We start from the raw sequence: 19,373 nt of genomic DNA, 5'->3' as shown, positions 1-19,373 counted from the left end.
AATAAATATATACTAAACTTAGTGCATTTATAAACTTTTGTGTAAGAGATTTTTTTTTTTTAATTATTGACTGTATAGTTTTTCTGTATAAACGTACTGTATGGATTTTAAAATATGTATAAAGTATTTAAATAAAGTATAATAAACTATAAATTATAATAAACTATTAATAAATAAATATACACATTTTGTGCAGGATAATTCATTCTCATAATTGACTACAGTTGTTGTTTACAAACATTTATATTCAGAAAAACTTAAATGTGTAATATTAATTTATTATATCAATATTTTCATACTAATATTGATTATGTTATCATTTTTATTATTAACATACAAATTTAAATAAATATACACTATATGTAAACCATATGTAATTTATGCAGAGAATAATTAATTCTCATTATTTACTAGTAATTGAGTACAAATATGCTTATTAATAAATATATATTAATATTTAAATATTATTTTATTTTAGATATAAAAATATACTTCAAACATCTCTACACATTTTGTACATGAGAATAATAAATATAATTTTTAATTATTTTTAATACTCCACAAGTAGATGCTTGCAGAGCCTGTTGTACTTTGCTTCTTTTGGATTTACAGTTTCATAGATGTACAGTGACTAGATCTGTTTTTGCTCACTTAACCATATTCAAATTGACTTGAAAAATGGCATTAAATAGAAATAAATATTTATATCAAACCACACATGTAAATATATGTAATGCACGTATTTGACTAGTTTAGTCACTTTACATCTACATGTATGTGAGTGTTTGCATGTGTAAGCATTTGTGATGAAGGTGGCTTCCTGAAGTCTTGCTGCTCTAGCCTGGCTGTGTTTGCTGTACAGAGGCTAAAGTGGCAACCAAAGACACAGAGGCCATAGTGACTGTCACAGAACCAGGGGCAGCTGTGTCCATGCCTGCTGCTGAGACCCCTCAGCCACAGCCTGTAGTAATTGTGGTGACTGAACTAGAGCCTGAACTAGTACAGGGTGAGGTCACAGACCCACAGCCATTAGTGACAGAGCCTGTACAGAACGGGCACAATGAACCTGAGCCAACACAGGCTAAGAAGCATGTCAAGGTGACTGAGGTAAAAGAAGAGGAGCCTGGCACCTCAAAAGTTCCCGGTGAGTATTGCAAAGAGTAAAACCTTAATAACAACTTGTCAGTGTTGGGAAGCGACTTTGAAACTAGTTTAAAACATGAAAGCAGCATTGTTTTTTTTATTTTTTTACAGTGGACTTACTGCTCACTATTGGCACACACACACACACACACACACACACAAACACACAAACACACACACACACACACACACACACACACACACACACACACACACACACACACACACACACACAAACACAAATATTGTAGAAATGCACAGTTTGCATTCAGCCAATATTTGTCATCTAAAAACAGGGAGGTTATTGTGCTGAGTGGTATTCATCTGGTCATTTTACTTTATGTGATGAATGTAATATGATATATTGCACTTTTTTTTCCATATTAGCTTTTTTAAATCTTCATTCTTGTGTAAAACATATTTACAGTACAAAAGAAATCACTCAGAAACAACAGGATCAATACAACAGTATTTTTTACTTTTCTTCTCTCATTACACTACATAAATTCTAGCTGGAAAAAAACAACTGAAGTACTGTTAGATTGCTAAATATATATGCTGTGTTGCTTAGTTACTGTACTTTTTCCCCAACACTGCAAGTTGCATATGGTTTGGGTCAAGTACATGTGGAGCTGAAACTTTAATAATCACTGATATCAACAGAAGCATTAATAACCAGTATTCTCCATCATATTTAGTTTTGTTGAACCCATCAGGGATGTTCAACTTGTCTAACCATCTAATATCCCTGATCTGATCTACAGATCTTTAATGTTTTATCAGCACCACATGTTTTGACCCTGGTGTTTCTACCAGATCTCTCACCACCATCCAAAGACTCAAAGGTTTTTTTCACTTTAACCTGCACGAAAGTCCTTCAAAGGAAATTCTCGTTTATAATGCAAATGTTACATTTAATTCCACTTCTGTGGTCTTTAAAGCTCTGTACTGACAGTGCCTGTAAGATATCTAGCATGCATGTGTGTGATGTACAGTAAATCCAAAAGAGTAAGAAAAGTCCACTAAGATGTTGTAATCTAGTTTATACGTAGACTGTTTGTATTTGTGTCCACTAACATTTGAATTTATACTGATCAGCACCTTCAGTGAAGAAGTCTGCTGATACAAAAGCTACTCCTATAAAAGGTATTGTATGACAACGGAGGACAGAGAAGAATGTCAGTCAGTGTGTGTTTTGTATGGAGATGTGTGTATGTGCTTTGAGCATTTATACTCACTGTGTTTTCTCGGAAGCTTTAATAATGTGGCATTCAGATATTCAGGCCTCATTGCTGAATCTGTTCCTGTAGCAAAACAACGAATCTTCTGCAATAATTAAAGCATAGCTTTTCTCTGTGTATTGCACAATGCTCATGGGTTTCACTGGCAAGCCAAAATATAACCTCAAACTTCCTTCCATCCACATGTGTGTTGCTTCATGGCCCGGCGGGCCATCAGATAAGCTTGTGGTTGTATACATATCGCTTCTGTCTTGCAAAACACACCCTTAGCCTCACACGTATACACAGCCACAACAAAGTCACATACCATTCCTGTCATGCTTTTCCAAGACACCGGCAAACACTCCCAGCATTCCATCTTTTACTTGTAAGTGGGTTCATGTTGAATTGAAAGTTCATGTATGCATGCTGTGTTTGGTCTACGGCTGGAAATGGAGTTCAGTGATAGGTTGGTGTATGTGTCAATCACACCTTTATTTCAGATAAAGATGATGATGTCACCGCCAGCACTCCATCACCTCCACCTCCAGCAGGTTGGTAACCATGATGACCCATCCTCATCAATCACTGTTTACACTTTTTTACTAATGTTGTTGCTATCAAAAAAATCACTATTTAAGTGTTTAAACTTTTTTGATTATGTTTTTGTTTTTAAAGATATTGATGAAAGTTGAAGATTGGAGTATGTGCAAAAACACATGCACTTCATGTTTGTGATTTTTGCCTGATTCCTACAAGCATTTAGACCCTTTATATAATATATGATCATATCTATATAAAGGGAGGGATACAGTGTATACAGTAGTTATACACATAATGCTTGTACAGAAATGCATAATTAATGTTTTTGCATATAATACATGTTTTGTATTATAAATTTAAAGTTAAAAAAACTTGCAAAATTAAGGAAAAAAGGGAATTCATAAAGGAAGAAAATTCATTAATTACTTAAAAAAGCTCTGTCAAAATATGCAGCTATTTATTAAATTGAACTTTTCATAATTCACTTGTTTTAGGTCAGTAAACAGCCCTTCACTTGGCTAAAACAGATACTCATAATAAATAATATGTTGTTTTCTTTCACAGAGGATGGCAGCACTCCAAAGAAACTTTCTATTGACCTTCCTAGTAAGAGTCTTTCACTAATAAATGCCCCCTATTACTTTCTACCCAGAGATATGTTTATTTTTAGATTATATGTGAATATTAATTTGAGCAAACAGGTTGAAGATTAATACAGTTATTTACAGTAGAGCCTTTATTTATGAATTTACATTTACTTCCAGTCTCCAACACATAAATTCCTAATAATTCCATCTTTTATTTCACAATAAAATATATTTTATGACTTTTATGACATATTGATTGAGAATTAATTTAGTTGTTTGTTTGTTTTTTATTTCATTTCTCATATTTTAGAAAGAAAGACAGCCTTCATATTTAAAGTAATTAAAATTAGGCTAATAGATGTACTATATGTAAATATACAAATATTCTAAGCACAATGTTTCCTGAAAAGACAATTGAACATGTATGGAACGACGCAACCACTGCGTCATATTTCCCAAAATAGATTGCCTTTAACAATCCTTTCCTGCTTTCTGTTCATGTTTTATATGTGGAATTGTGTGCCATTGTGTGTTACAGTGTGTTGGCCGCAATGGACTTTACAGTAATATTTCTTATAATATGCTGTAAATTTCTCTCTGTCTCTGTTTAGATGATAGCGACCCTGAGTCAACCAGGGGGAGAAAAGACTCAGGTAATTCTATAACTACCGTAGATGCATTAACTGATACCTAGAACCCAGAAACACAGGCTGCAATAGGAATATGTTTAGTGAGAAGATGCTTTCTAGTGCCTAATTTTCCTACAATGAGCAGCCAAATGATCCCGGCACATGGGTACATTTGGCCAGAGCGGTGTCATAATCCCAAACCCCATCTTGAAAGAAACTTGAGGGGTTTTGGAGATCATCTGACTTTTCACGCTCCATGGGAAAATGAATGGCACGGGTCATAATATTATTTGGTAACGATTTAATCTCTTCATTGATCATTGACTAAAAACATCTGTGAAATCTCATTGAGCAATCTGAATATTTTCCGAAATGATTTTGCTACACAATGTATATTTACATATGTTAACCGATTCTCTCTTTTCCCTCTTAAAGGTCATTGTTCAGTGTCTTTTTATGCTTTCCATGTTGCTTTGTGGCAGCAATGTGTGATCACTGTGTGTTTGTTGAGTACTTGTGTGCGTGCGTGTCAGTTAAGGCAACTGGATGATTGGAAGATATATGGATTTCAAATATTTTATAATAACTTTCATTAAGAAATTTGATGCATATGAATATATTTATATAGAAATATAGAGATATTAATAGTTAAATGTGCACTAACTACTGTAATTACCTATTAAGTATTATAATATGCTAATAAAAATGAAAGTTATTTTAAAGTAACCAAAAATGTACGAGTGCAGTAAGTGTGTTATTTCTCCTAATTGGTCAGTGTGGTCTCTGGGGGATGGCCAGCCTCCCGAGGAGATCGACAAACAGATTGATACTCCGCCGCTCTCGATTCTGTTGATTGAAAAGCCTCAGAGTGGTTCCATCAATGTAGGTCAGTATTTGCAGCTTTTATCTCAGGCTCTTATGCACATCTTTTAGCTCTCGCAGCATTTATTCAACAAAACCATCTATTATATTGTTTGAAAGGTGGAGACATCACCTTCACTGCTAAGGTGGAGGCCAAAGACTTGCTTCGTAAACCAACCATTAAGTGGTTCAAGGGCAAGTGGATGGATCTGGCTAGCAAGACTGGGAAGCATCTGCAGCTTAAAGAATCTTTCGATCGCTTCACTAAGGTGATCCCACTCAAAGAATGTATTGTGAAGAAGCATTTGCATAACTTTCCTATTCTTCTAGTAATATTTGGCATTGATTTCCCTCTGCTGTAGATTCACACCTTTGAGATGCACATTATAAAGGCGAAGGAGAACTATGCAGGGAATTACAGATGTGAGGTCACCTACAAAGACAAGTTTGATAGCTGCTCTTTTGACCTGGAGGTCAAAGGTTTGTTTTCTGAATCAACACGACAGACACATAATCAAAAACACCAATACTACCGTTCAAAACAAAGTATGATTTTAAATGAAATTGATCAAAAGTGACAGTGAAGACTTAATTCTTAAGACTTAATACAAGTAACGACTGCTGAAAATCTGTTTTGCATCACAGGAATAAAAATATATTCAAATAGAAAACAGCAATTTATTATAATATTTCACAACATTACTGGTTTTCACTCTATTTTATAATCAGATACATACAGTCTTGGTGAGCATAAGAGACAAAAACATAAAAAAAAAAGTACTGAATGGTAGTGTACATTTTCATCTCTTTGCTGTGTTTCATTTTTTTCTATTTCAATGTCTGCAATTTTTTTCCCCCAGAAGTCTCAGATGGTTCTCAAAACATTGACATCCGCTCAGCTTTCAAAAGAAGGTAAAGGGGGAACATCCTCCCTGGAAATTATTTTTATTAAGAGAAATGTATAGCAATGTTCAAAAAATATATTTTAGTGATAAAATCAACAATATTAATAAATGATAATGTTACTGCATGCTATGAGATCATTTCTAAATTCTAGGTATTATCAATCATTTTATTTTCTTTTATAGAAATTATGTTACAACATCATGCAGAATTAAAAGTAAATCATACTTGAAAATCTTAAAATATTACTTTCCAGGAGAAATGTTGCATTAAAATGCCAGAAGATCTTCTCTGTGAATGTTTACTCAATTAAACCAGGACTTCTGTTCCAGTTATCCTTAACAAACCGATGTACATAAACATGGTTTGCTGAAGGACTGGGTTACCAGAAAGTTCTCAGTTAACCATTTTGTCAAAAATATTTACCACCAAATCCATCCGTCGACCAAACCAATGTGTTGAACTGTTCGAAGGCCAATGCTTGCACTGGGAACTTCCACCCCAACAATGTGTCAGAAAGCAACGCAAACTATCCAAGCTCATACTGTTCTCCCAAAGTACCATTGGGAGAATCAGTCATGAGGCCACTAGGAGCTTGTGCACAAATCAGTTCGCCCAACGCCAGTGCTATTGCATTCGGTCGCGAAGCGAAAAGCTCTTGTGTACACCTCAATCCTACATTCGTTCGGATGCAGAGATTGCAGGCTTTTGCGTTGTTCTTTTAGCATTGTTTGTTTCTGATGTTTGTGACTTTTCTGATTCAATTTCCATTAATCTCTTGTGAACCAGCAGCGAAGGCCAAGACGATGCAGGCGAGCTTGACTTTAGTGGGCTTCTCAAACATAGGTGAGAACTCCAGTCTGGTCCCCCAATGAGACCAATTCTTTCTTATTTTTTGTCCTTTTTTATCTTAAGCCCTGACAGGGGTGTCTTTTTCTTCATACTCGATTTTACACTGTTGTTAAAATCCAACAGTATCTTTTTACACTCTTAAAATAAATGCTTTCTTCATGTTATTTATTGCAACAAGGCAACTACTCTTCCCTTAAAATGTGTAAAACAATATTTGTGTGCCATTATTATTAATAATAATACACACTATGGCATATAAACAAGACTGCATAAATGCAAACAAGTGTATTGTGTTGCCAACATAAATGAAAAGCTGGATTCACACACAATATCTTCATATACACAATCTTATTTTTTGGGTTTTGCCTCTAGAAGCTTCTTTTTTCATGAGGTTTTGCTTTGTTGTTAGCTAATATCAGAAGTTAAACACCTGCATAATGGAAAAAAAGAAATCTTGGCTTGTCTCTTTTCTTCTTCCCTACGCTTTCAGACAAGGCAGGTTAGTATCGTAGGTAATTAATCGATTAGAGGTTATCACTGGTAAGTAATATAATCCTTTAGCTTCCCAAGCATGACCTGAACAGGAACTGTAGCAAGAGTGTTGGCCTACTGTAGTCTGGTAACACTTTATTTAAAGACAGCATTCATAAAAGGTTCCGCAACGCTCTGAAATGATGGAAACAACCCTTTAAAGGTCAGAACCTGATGGAAAGGGAATGTTTTCCACTCATTTATGAGTTGTTGATGGAGCACTTCTACATGAAGCTGTGAAATAGTGTTATCACTACTTTTGTTGATGGAATTTTGATTTATACTCAAGAAACAAGGCACACAACTGCAACTGCAAACTTTCAGTGTTCTTAATACTTGCCTGAACAACTACAGATTTGAAACGCACATTAAAACATGAAAATAATAATGTTACCTCCAGACATTCAGAGAAATGTCTGTGTAAGAAGAGGGCTGAATGACAAAAACTGATGAAGACTAATTTAACCATCTCACACCCTGATCATTAACGACTGGGATCATGTATAACAACATTCACTCCTAATAATAAACATTGACTTCTAACCCTAATATAAAAGAAAACAACTACATTGCAAGATGTGTTTAGATAGGACTCCTGCAAAGAGATGGGTACAGTTTAAGCTACAGGATAGAGTCAATAGAATACTATTAATGAATGAAGAATAGTAATTAAGGCTGTCTATCTATCTATCTATCTATCTATCTATCTATCTATCTATCTATCTATCTATCTATCAATAATTATATTTTTTGTGCATTGTTTTCAATGTTGGTTTATTTATGTATATATAAATTAAGCACACCAAAAATAAAACAAAATACTTATGTAATACTTAAATAATTCTGTACTCTCCACTTGTTTTTATTGTTGGTCTATTTACTTTGTTCATCTTTGTGCCACATTAAGTTAGTTAAACACTTAAAACTTTAAAACACATTTTTGAGACCTGTACTAAATTCACATACATTGACAGCCCTAATTATAAATCTTCCTATTCTAAATGACATTATAATGCACTCAAACAAATGTCACACTTCTCTTGTAAATGATTTTCATCTGTTGATCCATCATGAGCACGATCATGTGTTAACCACATGATAACACAGTTTCCCTCCCTTTTTTACTGACCTTATCCTTTCCAATCATAGTGAAATTGAAAAGTAGTACTGCAGCTCCTCACTAAAATCTTGTCCCCAGTCATAAACACAGAACCATCCCTTCCTTGGTCATGTCAACCCCTGTGTAGCTAAAAACTAGTGAGGCATCGCTCCCTGTAACAGGTTACCATGACAGAGGCAGGTTATCCAGCCCATCTCTTTGTGTGACATGTCTTGAGGAACTAGAAAAAAGTAAGAAAATAGTGGAACATTCATCATTCTCTTCTCATATTAAATATGAACATTTCTACATAGCAATCTGGTTCCTCAACACATGTTGAAGAGCCCTAGCCATGACCTCTGACCTCTTACTGTCTTACTGCTCTGTGATGTCAGGGAGCACAAGCAAGAGGAAGTTCCTGAGGTGGATGTGTGGGAGATTTTGAAAAATGCCCGACCTGATGAATATGAGAAGATTGCTTTTATGTATGGCATCACCGATCTCAGAGGCCTGCTGAGAAGACTGAAGAAAACCAAAAAGGAAGAGAAAAAGAGTGAAGGTGCTGATTTAAACTCTGTTAGATGTTTATTTTGCTTGATAAATGTGCAGTATCCAGTTCACATTTAAAATTTATAATCCTTCAGTTGAAACTGTTAATCATCTCCAATGAATATTTTGCTTAAAATCACTCTCAGGCCATGCTAGGATGTAGAGTTTTGTTTCTTTATCATAGCAGATTTGGATAAATTCAGCATTACATCACTTGCTCACAAATGGATCCTCTGCAGTGAATGGGTGCCGTCAGAATGACAGTCCAAACAACTGATAACAACATCACAATAATCATGTAGCTGCCAGTCTGTCAATTAACATCTTGTGAAGTGAAAAGCTGTGTGCTTGTAAGAAACATAATGGCATCAATTGATGGACTGTAGTCGTTTTATTTACTTGTGGATCATTGTGATTTTTTTATCAGCTGTTTGGACTCTCATTCTGACGGCACCCATTCACTACAGAGGACCCACTGGTGATCAAGTGATGTAATGCTAAATTTCTCATAATCTGGGTCTAAAAAAGAAAAAAGTATTCTACATATTTGTGTACATGATCAGTCATTTTTTATTTTTGGGTGAACTATTCCTTTAAATCTCCACTGCAGCATTTGCCAAGAGACTGGAACCTGCGTATCAGGTGGACAAAGGTGGAAAGATCCGGTTAGTTGTGGACCTGGCTGACCCAACCGTAGAGTTAAAATGGTACAAGAATGGACAAGAGATCCGCCCTACTCCAAAGTATGTCACCTCCTATTCTTACATGCTAATTTTTACAACTACATTCAGAAACACACTCATGTGAAACCCTCTGTATACAGTACATTTATTGAGTTATTTGGCTTACTGGTCACAGGGGACACAGAAATGACTCTGTTTGCAGCAAACACACTTGCTACACACACGAGTGAACCATCAGCATTTCAAACGGCAAACACACAACGATCTTTAAACATTAATCTGTGCCATATGATAACTTCCAGAAATGTTTAAAGGACGTTATGTGATTGAAGGCCAATGTGAAGCTCTTGAGCTACATTTGAAGTTTTAAATGTAGTGTACAGTGAGTAATTAACAACAGGAAACTGTACAGGAAAGAGGCACCAACACCCTCACAGGACTTTAATAGAGTTGCAAAACCTGCTTGAAATTTGTACAATAAATGTATATATACCTCTAATGCTCTGGAGAAATATGTTATGGTAATTTTTATGGTATTGTTACTGATATGATTTTTAGATGCACTCTGCTGTTTGGCATAATAAATATAAGACAAAATAAACTATTAAAATATACACAAATATTTTTTTTTGTTATTTTTTGTATTTTTAATAAAAACAAAATATTTTGCAATAATGTGTATTAAAGTGCTACAAAAAATTAAAACACACTTTTTATCTTATTTTTAAGACAACATTTCATGCTAAGGAGTAAATAAACAAGTGTATACTTTCTATAACAGCATTCACGTTGCTTAATTTATTAATAATTGTAAAAGACAATGATTTTTTATTAAGTTATTTGAAAATTAAGGAAAAGCATATTTTAACCCACTTCTCATGGTTGTTCAGAGCAACTAAATTAAAGCCATTTGGGTGGTTGGTGCAGTTTTCTGGTTGCTTATCTTCAGTGATGTCTATCCCAGTGTTCCCTGCTTTTTGGAAGACTCTCTCCTTTTCTTCTTCCAACTTCTCTCTCTCGCTCTCTCTCTCTCTCTCTCTCTCTCTCTCTCTCTCGCTCTCTCTCTCTCTCTCTATAAACAGTAACTGTAACACTAATAGCTCTTCCAGACCTGTTTGATCTAGGCATGATGTCTATCTGTCCTTTCTGTCTGTTATGCAATGGTGATTCCACCTGTCTGCCATATCCTCCACTTCCACCTTCTCCATCCTGTGCTCCGGCTGTTCTGGCTCCTCTGTTCACCATAAAGTAATAGAAAGTAAGTCAGCCAGTCCTCAGGACTGTCTTGTATATCTGAACCAAAGGAGTAAGCACATTTCTGCTGTATGGGTCTGTTCAGATTCTTTCAGTGCCATGTTGTATGTACAGTATAATATATTGCATATGTTGAATGGAATAACAAAATACAAGTAATCCAGCAATCACACAAGCAAGGATGTTATTTTACTGAATATCAACACACACACAACTTAGACACAATATAGCCAGTTATTTTGTCTATATTTTCTCTGCCAACGAAGAAAGTTCCAAAACAAGCCAAAGCAGGGTCAAGTTTTGTGTATTTATGAGCAAAGTACAATCAGATCAATCAAATTAAAGGACTAGAATTAACTTCTGTACAATATACATTATTTCCAATTTTCTCGTTCCTAACTTACATTTTTAATTATGGAATTCAACAGGATAAATAAAAGAAAGAAAGAAAGAAAAAAGATGGATGGATGGATGGATGGATGGACGGACGATTGAATGAATGAATGAATGAATGAATGAATCATAATAATGTTAGGGTTAGTAAAGTGAAAACAGCTTCTTAACTTCCAGTAACTAATGAATTGATTGTGCAGGTATATATTTGAGCACAAAGGCACTCAACGGATAATGGTTATAAACAACTGTCAGATAAACGATGATGCTGCCTACTCAGTCAGTGCAGGAGAAGAGAAGTGCACCACTGAACTGTTTGTGAAAGGTGGGTCCACCCTACCAGCCTCCCATTTCATGCTCAAAAAGTGACAGAACTGATAAATGCTGATTGTTTTATAACAAATTTCCTGAACACTGCCTGCCAAAGATTTGATGATGTACTCCATTTGTTCTCCTATGTAGAATTGCCTGTGAACATAGTGAAACATCTGGAGCCTGTAAAAACCACAGTGAATGAGAGAATTGAACTGGAGTGTGAAGTGTCTGAGGAAGGAGCCAAAGTTAAATGGTATGTGCAATGGAGATCTTAGGTGATTTTATGTCATTTTTGTGTTAAACAAGCAAAGCAAAATGACATCACCTCTTTGCTGACTGTCTGGTGCAGGATGAAGAATGGGGTGGAGGTCCCCACAGGGGTGCGCTCGCGGTACCGTGTGAAAAGTGAGGGGACCAAACACTGGCTGATCATTGACGATGCTACAAAGGACGACACTGGCACCTACTCCCTGATGGCCACCGGGGGCACCACTGAAGCTAAAGTTCAAGTTGAACGTATGATAATATTGCTATTTGAGAGTGACATTTGCCTTAAGGAACTTTCAAATGCTATTTAAATTTAAAACAAAAGTATCTTTATTTCACCCTTTCTCTCCTGTTTAATAATTTTTGTATTTTTCTTTTGTTTCCTGTTACCTGCCATTGGATGATTCAGTGAAGCCTCTGAAGATTTTAATGGATCTACAGAGTGTGACAGTGTTGTTGGGTCAACCTCTCAAATTGAACTGTGAGATTTACCCTGGAAACATCCCGGGCCGCTGGTACAAGAATGGCCAGCTGATCCAGCCTAGCGAACGACTCACCATTATACACAGAACCAAGTACACCAATTTACTCATTCAATATTAAACTAATCCCAATCACATCCGATCATCGTACTGCACACACATATCTGCACTGTATATCTCACCGGCCGGACTTCTCATTTTACTTCTCGCAACCCAGAATTATGAGGAAAAAAGTTGTGAGAAGTAAAATGAGAAGTCCGGCCGGTTGTGAGAAAAAAAGTTGTGAGAAAAATTGTGAAATAAAAAGACACAATAACTTTTTTTGTTTGTTTGTTTGTTTGTTTTTTTATTCTGTGGTGGAAATGGGCTTCCATATATTTCTTTTTCATTTGTGCTTTCTTTTCAACTTTTAGGAATCACAGCCTTGACATTGAGAGCTCCACTATTCATGATGCTGGCGACTATACCTTTGTTCCTGAGGGATACACACAGACGCTGTCTGCCAAAGTGCACATCATAGGTACAGCAACAATCCAAAAGTTCTCTAATGCATATCATATTTATGCTTATTAGCTCTCTCAAAGAATGCCATTTGGGCCAACTCCGCAGATCCTCCCAGGGTGCATTTAGAGGCACTGAATGTCCAGGACAACACGGTGGTCATTGTAGCTGGAAACAAACTCCGGCTGGAGATCCCAATAAGTGGAGAACCAGCACCCAGAGTCGTGTGGATGAAGGGAGAAAGGGTGAGTAGAGAGAAGAAAAACAACGACTGAAGAAAAAAATATATATATAAAACACCTGCATTAAACTGGGCTCATGGGTTGTTTCAGGTCATCCTTGACTCAGGAAATCGGGTTCGTGCAGAGACATTTGCAGATCACACCTGCCTCACTATTGATATCGCAGAAAGAGAAGATACCGGAAACTACAAGATCGTCCTTCAGAACGAAGCTGGAGAAGACACAGCTAGTGTTAAAATCAAAGTTGTAGGTAAGACACTTTACCCTGAAAAAACAATGTTTGTTTGAGTAATGGCACAGTCAATCGTACCATATTTTGTTTTTTCTAGATATCCCAGATGCCCCTGAGGCTCCTCTGGTTACTGATGTGGGTGGAGATTGGTGCACTATGACATGGGAGCCACCACGCTATGATGGTGGTTCCCCCATCCTTGGTAAATCAACTTCCTATGCATACAAAAATGCATCATATTAATATTTTAGGAGCCTGCTAATTTTAGGTTTTGAGTTTTTTTCAAATGACTCTTTTTTTTTTCTTTTTTTTGGTAAAAACAGTAATATTGTGAAATATTATTACATTCTATTTTAATATTTTTTAAAATATAATTTATTACTGTGATAATAAATTTTAACAGCCATTACTCCAGTCTACAGTGTCACATGATCAGTCATGAATCAGTTTAATATGATGATGCGGTGTTCAAGAAACTTTCTTAAAAATTGATGTCACAGAATATTTTTCTGGATTCATTGAAAAATAGTAAGTTTAAAAGAACAGCATATATTTGAAAAATAAATCTTTTGTAATACAGTAAAAGTCTTTGCTGTCAAAATGTAATGAAATTTATTTAAAAAAAATTTTTTTAATTTGGAATCATCAATCACATCACGATAAATCAAATTTTCCCTAATCTTCTGAAATAAGACATACTATAACTTTCAGAACTCAAAACTTTACTTTAGCATTGTAAGTAGATCTCTGTGGATAATAAAATGTATTATAAAAAATGACCCCCTTAAATATGCAGTTGAGAATTAGAGACTCTTATAAGCGTAACATTAATATGCATACTTTAGTTAATTCATGTTACGTTAATTCATGCTTGTGTTGACATATAACACAGGCTATTTCATTGAGCGAAAGAAGAAACAGAGCTCTCGATGGATGAGGCTGAACTTCGACCTTTGCAAAGAGACCACCTTCGAGCCAAAAAAGATGATTGAAGGTGTGCCATACGAGGTGCGAATCTTTGCGGTTAACGCTATCGGCGTCTCCAAACCCAGTGAACCCTCCAAACCTTTCCTTCCTCTGGGTGAGTACACCAGTGGCCCATCTGAATTATCAATGGGATTTTGTGTCTCTTCAAATCAGTTATGACATGAGCGCTGTGTCTATTATGTAACATAACACACAGCATGATCATTTACACATATCCCATTAAGTCAGACAAAGACACTGCAGAGACACCAGAGCTTTTCCGTTCCCTTTCTTATGCAACAGGTGTTGATGTGCTCACACCAGCATCCAAAACATTCGGTCTGTGACATCCACAGGACAGGCCTGAGATTTAGAAGATACTGAGCACGACTTTATAATGGCTGCCAAACCTTCTGCGGATTATAATGTTATGAGATCAGACACAGTCTCTGCTTCAGTCACAGCTTAGACATGAAAAGTTGCGTAAGAATAGAAGAGTCTAGACTAACCAGAAACCCTTGTGAAATTCATGACATGCCAGTGAGATATGAGAGATCTCACTGGTATCTCACTGGTGTTTGTGTGTGCTTCAGGGGAAAAAATGTGGAATATTAGTAAATAATGAACAAATAAAGAAAAAGAAGAAATTATAAATTGGATAAATTGTTCCTTCAACCAGAAAGATCTAAAGCTTGATTTCAAATAATTTAGGGTCACAGTGGCAATAGTGTAACGTATAGATTTTGAGAGAAAACAAATAGAAATCATGTATGTATGTATTGATTTTTTTTTATTTTTATGGATTCAGAACAAATTATGGGAAATATTGGCTGTAAACATTCAGTAACACTAATTATTATATTATTCGAAACAAACAGAGAAAAAAAATATATATATAGAAAAAATTAATTTATGCATCTAAGAGTAAGAAATAAGTATGTCAAATAAGTACATTAATAAGTCATTAATGATATGACACATTTGAAATATATATTTTTACGGTTTTAGATTATGCAAATATATTGTTTGAATACATGCAGTAACACTAATTATTACATAATTAAAAAGTAAAAAGAGAAAAAATGTGGAAAAAAATTAAGCATCTGAGGCTGAATTTGAGAAAATATACCTATGTATTTCACACATATTTTAGTAATTTCAGAAAAAAAATCTGCAGAAATATTGGCTAAAAACATTCATACACTTATTATTACATTAATAAGTGTACACTTATTATTATATTAATCTTAAATAAACATAGGCAAATAAAAAGAGATAAAAAATTTAGAAATAGAAATAATATAAATCATGTATCTAAGGATGCATTTAAAAAAAATTTATAGCTATTATTTTAGAACAAAATATGCAAAGTCGAGAGGGAAAATAAAAATAGGAAATTATATAACTAAAGGATGCATTTAAAATTTTTTACACTAGTTATTTTACATACTGTAAAATGTACAATGTTTAGAAAATGTATTGAAAGTATTCAGCAACACTAATCACTTCCTTCATTTAATACGTTTACTAGCTGTGACCAGTGAACCGACAATGCTGGTGGTGGATGATGTCACAGATACCACAGTGACCATGAAGTGGAGACCCCCAGACACCATCGGTGCCGCTGGACTTGATGGCTACCAAGTTGAATACTGCATTGAAGGAAGTAAGACTAAAAACATATAGTGTATGCTTGCATAAGGCGTTCTCCACTGGTGGGTGTTCATGTGTGTTTGTGCTTATACAATACTGTATTTGACAGCTGACGAATGGATACTTGCTAATAAAGAGCTGATTGAAAAAACGAGGTACACTATAACTGGTCTGCCAGTGGAGGCCAAGCTCTTGGTGCGTGTCAAGGCCATAAATGCTGCTGGGGCCAGTCCACCACGAACAACCCAACACTCCATACTGGTCAAAGAGGTTATCGGTGAGAGCCACATTTCACAGTGTATTTAAACTAATAGCATATGTAGTTTAGATAAATAATAATTATTTACGGTTATAAAGATGCTTTAAGCCGATTATAGTAATTCTCTCTTGTTTGTTTGGCAGAGCCTCCTAAGATTCGCATACCTCGACATTTGAAGCAGACGTTTATTCGAAAGGTTGGCGAAGTCGTCAACCTCGTCGTGCCATTTGTGGTGAGTCAACGGATCATGATGATAAACCCTCGAACGAATTCCTCCACTCTGGGTCACAAAAGAAAAGCTTCAAAATGTTTTTTTGTCTTTTTAGGGTAAACCAAGGCCAAAAGTCAATTGGTTGAAGGAGGGTCAGCCGATTGACCAAACCATCAATATTCGCAACTCAGATTGTGACAGCATCATGTTCATCCGCAAAGCAGAGCGCAAGCATTCTGGAAAATACGAACTGAGCGTAGTAGTGGGTGGTGATTTATATAGGGACGTGCTGGACATCCAGATAGTTGGTTAGTTAAATAAAATGCTATTTTGGTCAAATGTTTTGAAAGGAAACTCTTATTACGTCTATAATATTGACAGTGTATTTTAGTATAATTTATATAACATTGTTATATTATTTATATTTTTAATTAATTTTGATTTTGATTTTCATTTAAGTTTTAGCAATTTTGTTATTTTTATAAAAGAGAATTAAATGCAATTTTGTATTTGAAATTTATTTTTATTTCAGTTTTTGAAGTAAATTTAGTATTTCAAATTAAACTTATCTTAAGTTCATTGTCAAGGTGACATTTCTAATTTATTAAACACCTGATATTTACGTAATATTTATTTAATATTGTTTCAGATTAATTTCAATTATGCAAGTGTTTCAGTTTTGGTTAATAATACCAACACTGCTAAATGCTCAATATATTGTGCTAATGCTTCTGAGAAATACATGATGTAAAGCTAGTCCACCATGTTCTCTATCCATCGAAGCATGAATGTTTTTTTTTTTTGTCTGTCCCAGATCTTCCAGGCCCACCACAGGCTGTAAAGATCGAAGAGGTCTGGGGGAATAATGTAGCACTGGACTGGAACCCACCCAAGGACAACGGCAATGCACCCATAATAGGCTACACCATTCAGAAAGCTGATAAAAAGACAATGGTCTGAAAAAATTTCACTGTACTTCTATGATACTCATATTCAACACTGATTTCAAACATATATAATTTGCTGTTTTTTACAATAATGTAATTCTTTTGTAATGTAATAGTGATTTTTACTTTACTTTTTGTTTTTGGTTTTTTATATTTATGTTTTTTTTTTTTTTTTTTTGTATTTTTTATATTTTAAGTTTTAAGAGGACAAAAAGACTGATTAGCATGTGTGGGTGTGTCACAGGAGTGGTACACGTGTATAGAGCACTACCATCGTACCTGCATCACAATCTCAGATCTGGTGGTGGGTAATGAGTATTTCTTCAGGATCTACTCAGAGAACATGGTGGGCTTAAGTGAAAGTGCCACTGCCACTAAAGACAGTGCTCTGATCGTGAAAGAAGGTAAAGCTCTGCTCCGCTCTTCTCCTTTTAAATTAACTGCTTGTCTAAATAATTTTCAATGCTGCAGTACGTGATTTTGGTTTGGTTTTTGTTTTTAATGGAATACCACTTTTATTGGAATATGGGCTTTTTAGCACAAATGCAAACATCAGAATCCAGCAGAAATTTAGAACTGTTTAACATACTATAATTAAGGACCAGTGTTGTTATTGTTAAATAAAGCAAAAACTAATAAAATTTAATTGAAACAAAGCAGAAATAATATATATAAATATTAGATGAAAATGTATTAAAATATTAAACTGAAATTGAAATGAAAACTGAAAAAAAATTATGAAATATAATTCAAAATAATTCATCAATAAGACTATAATAGTTTATAAATAGTCCTAAAATAACACTGTTTGGGAAATGCTAATTCTAGTCTGGTATACTTGACTGAAATTGTGACATGTTCCTGAAGAGTTTAGCATATGAACTGATCAAGGCTAATCAAGGTTTGTGCTTTAAGCAGGAGTTTTGACTCAAGGGAGTGTTAAAGATATGATCTGCAATTTGTAGTAGCTTCACAAATTTGATGATTCTACCTGATATGTCTACATATACTTTCCCTATATGCTACAACCACAAAGATTTGTTTATTTGCCACAAATTACTGGAGTGACAATAACCAAATGCAGATTATATCTTTAACAGACTTTGTGTTGCGCTTTGCCAATGCTGATGATAAATGTTGTCTCTTCCTCATCACATAAGGGAAATTCCCCCATGATACAGCTCTCGGCTCGTATCATGCAAAGTCCCACTCTCCCTTCCCCTCTCACTCTTCCTCCTCCTCCTCTTCCTCCCGCTCTTCCTCTCACTCTCACTCTCAATCAGGCTTGCAACTGAAAATCCCAGAGTATAATGACCGCGACTTCACAGAGCCGCCCATTTTCACTCAGCCGCTTATCAACACCTTCGCTGTCGCTGGGTACAATGCCACCCTGAACTGCAGCGTGCGCGCCAATCCTCGGGTAGGTGACTGACAGGACACCCCACTAGAAAGCTACCTCAAATGTGTTCTTTTGCCTCATGATTTTTTCTGACACCTGCTCTGACAGGTAAGTCCATGTTGCATGTTTATTTAATTATTCAAACACACTTCAATTTAGATCACACCTGATCACTTACTATGTCATTTGATAAAGCACAAAAACAGGGTCAAGAGAAACTCAATCCTTGCTAAGTGATCTGAAGTGCGGATAAAAGGGACTAAAAAGTGACACATATTGAAAAAAATATGTATGAATATCAATTAACCCATGAAAACCTATTGGCTGACACAAGGTTCTGATGCATATCGCCCTCTTTCTTTCAAGTTCAGAGAAAGTCTTTGATTCTGCTGGGCTCCAACCATGTGCCCATGGCTTTACACCTGTATTTAGCTCTTTGAGGCCTGACCTGCGAGTGTCCCAATGGGCTTAACAGCACCTGTTAGTTATAATCTTTGAGCACAGACACGCTGGATCATATTGTCTTTCTGTCACTCGATACTCTACTGCAACCAGCACATGTGAGAAGAGTAGCAGTTTTCACTCCATGTGTTTGATGGATTGATGTTGATTTGGTTCCTCTTCACCAGTAATGTTATCTGTTGTTTACTGT

General features: G+C 35.4%; 1 protein-coding gene across 4 annotated transcripts in view; it reads left to right on the top strand.

The window, feature by feature from the left end:
• Window positions 1-19,373, top strand: part of mybpc1 (myosin binding protein C1) — a 32,428-nt gene that overhangs the window by 8,210 nt on the left and 4,845 nt on the right. Inside the window, exons 4-33 of one of the 4 annotated variants that reach the window (XM_042722070.1) lie at window positions 863-1,144; window positions 2,242-2,289; window positions 2,867-2,917; window positions 3,471-3,512; window positions 4,105-4,146; window positions 4,898-5,008; window positions 5,104-5,252; window positions 5,346-5,463; window positions 5,844-5,895; window positions 6,676-6,732; window positions 7,229-7,237; window positions 8,764-8,927; window positions 9,528-9,660; window positions 10,850-10,858; window positions 11,448-11,572; window positions 11,710-11,815; window positions 11,912-12,078; window positions 12,239-12,404; window positions 12,725-12,831; window positions 12,921-13,057; window positions 13,145-13,304; window positions 13,384-13,488; window positions 14,179-14,367; window positions 15,784-15,918; window positions 16,015-16,182; window positions 16,308-16,396; window positions 16,491-16,683; window positions 17,190-17,329; window positions 17,567-17,726; window positions 18,606-18,742. In XM_042722070.1, the coding sequence (XP_042578004.1) occupies window positions 863-1,144; window positions 2,242-2,289; window positions 2,867-2,917; window positions 3,471-3,512; window positions 4,105-4,146; window positions 4,898-5,008; window positions 5,104-5,252; window positions 5,346-5,463; window positions 5,844-5,895; window positions 6,676-6,732; window positions 7,229-7,237; window positions 8,764-8,927; window positions 9,528-9,660; window positions 10,850-10,858; window positions 11,448-11,572; window positions 11,710-11,815; window positions 11,912-12,078; window positions 12,239-12,404; window positions 12,725-12,831; window positions 12,921-13,057; window positions 13,145-13,304; window positions 13,384-13,488; window positions 14,179-14,367; window positions 15,784-15,918; window positions 16,015-16,182; window positions 16,308-16,396; window positions 16,491-16,683; window positions 17,190-17,329; window positions 17,567-17,726; window positions 18,606-18,742 (3,551 nt within the window). The remainder of the gene's footprint in view (window positions 1-862; window positions 1,145-2,241; window positions 2,290-2,866; window positions 2,918-3,470; window positions 3,513-4,104; window positions 4,147-4,897; window positions 5,009-5,103; window positions 5,253-5,345; window positions 5,464-5,843; window positions 5,896-6,675; window positions 6,733-7,228; window positions 7,238-8,763; window positions 8,928-9,527; window positions 9,661-10,849; window positions 10,859-11,447; window positions 11,573-11,709; window positions 11,816-11,911; window positions 12,079-12,238; window positions 12,405-12,724; window positions 12,832-12,920; window positions 13,058-13,144; window positions 13,305-13,383; window positions 13,489-14,178; window positions 14,368-15,783; window positions 15,919-16,014; window positions 16,183-16,307; window positions 16,397-16,490; window positions 16,684-17,189; window positions 17,330-17,566; window positions 17,727-18,605; window positions 18,743-19,373) is intronic. The other 3 variants (XM_042722072.1, XM_042722071.1, XM_042722074.1) reach the window with 3 other exon arrangements.

Source organism: Cyprinus carpio, chromosome B4 (genome assembly GCF_018340385.1).
Source record: "Cyprinus carpio isolate SPL01 chromosome B4, ASM1834038v1, whole genome shotgun sequence".
NCBI lineage: Eukaryota > Metazoa > Chordata > Actinopteri > Cypriniformes > Cyprinidae > Cyprinus > Cyprinus carpio.
Note: the sequence above shows the minus strand (reverse complement) of the source record. Positions and strands in the feature narration are given on the sequence as shown.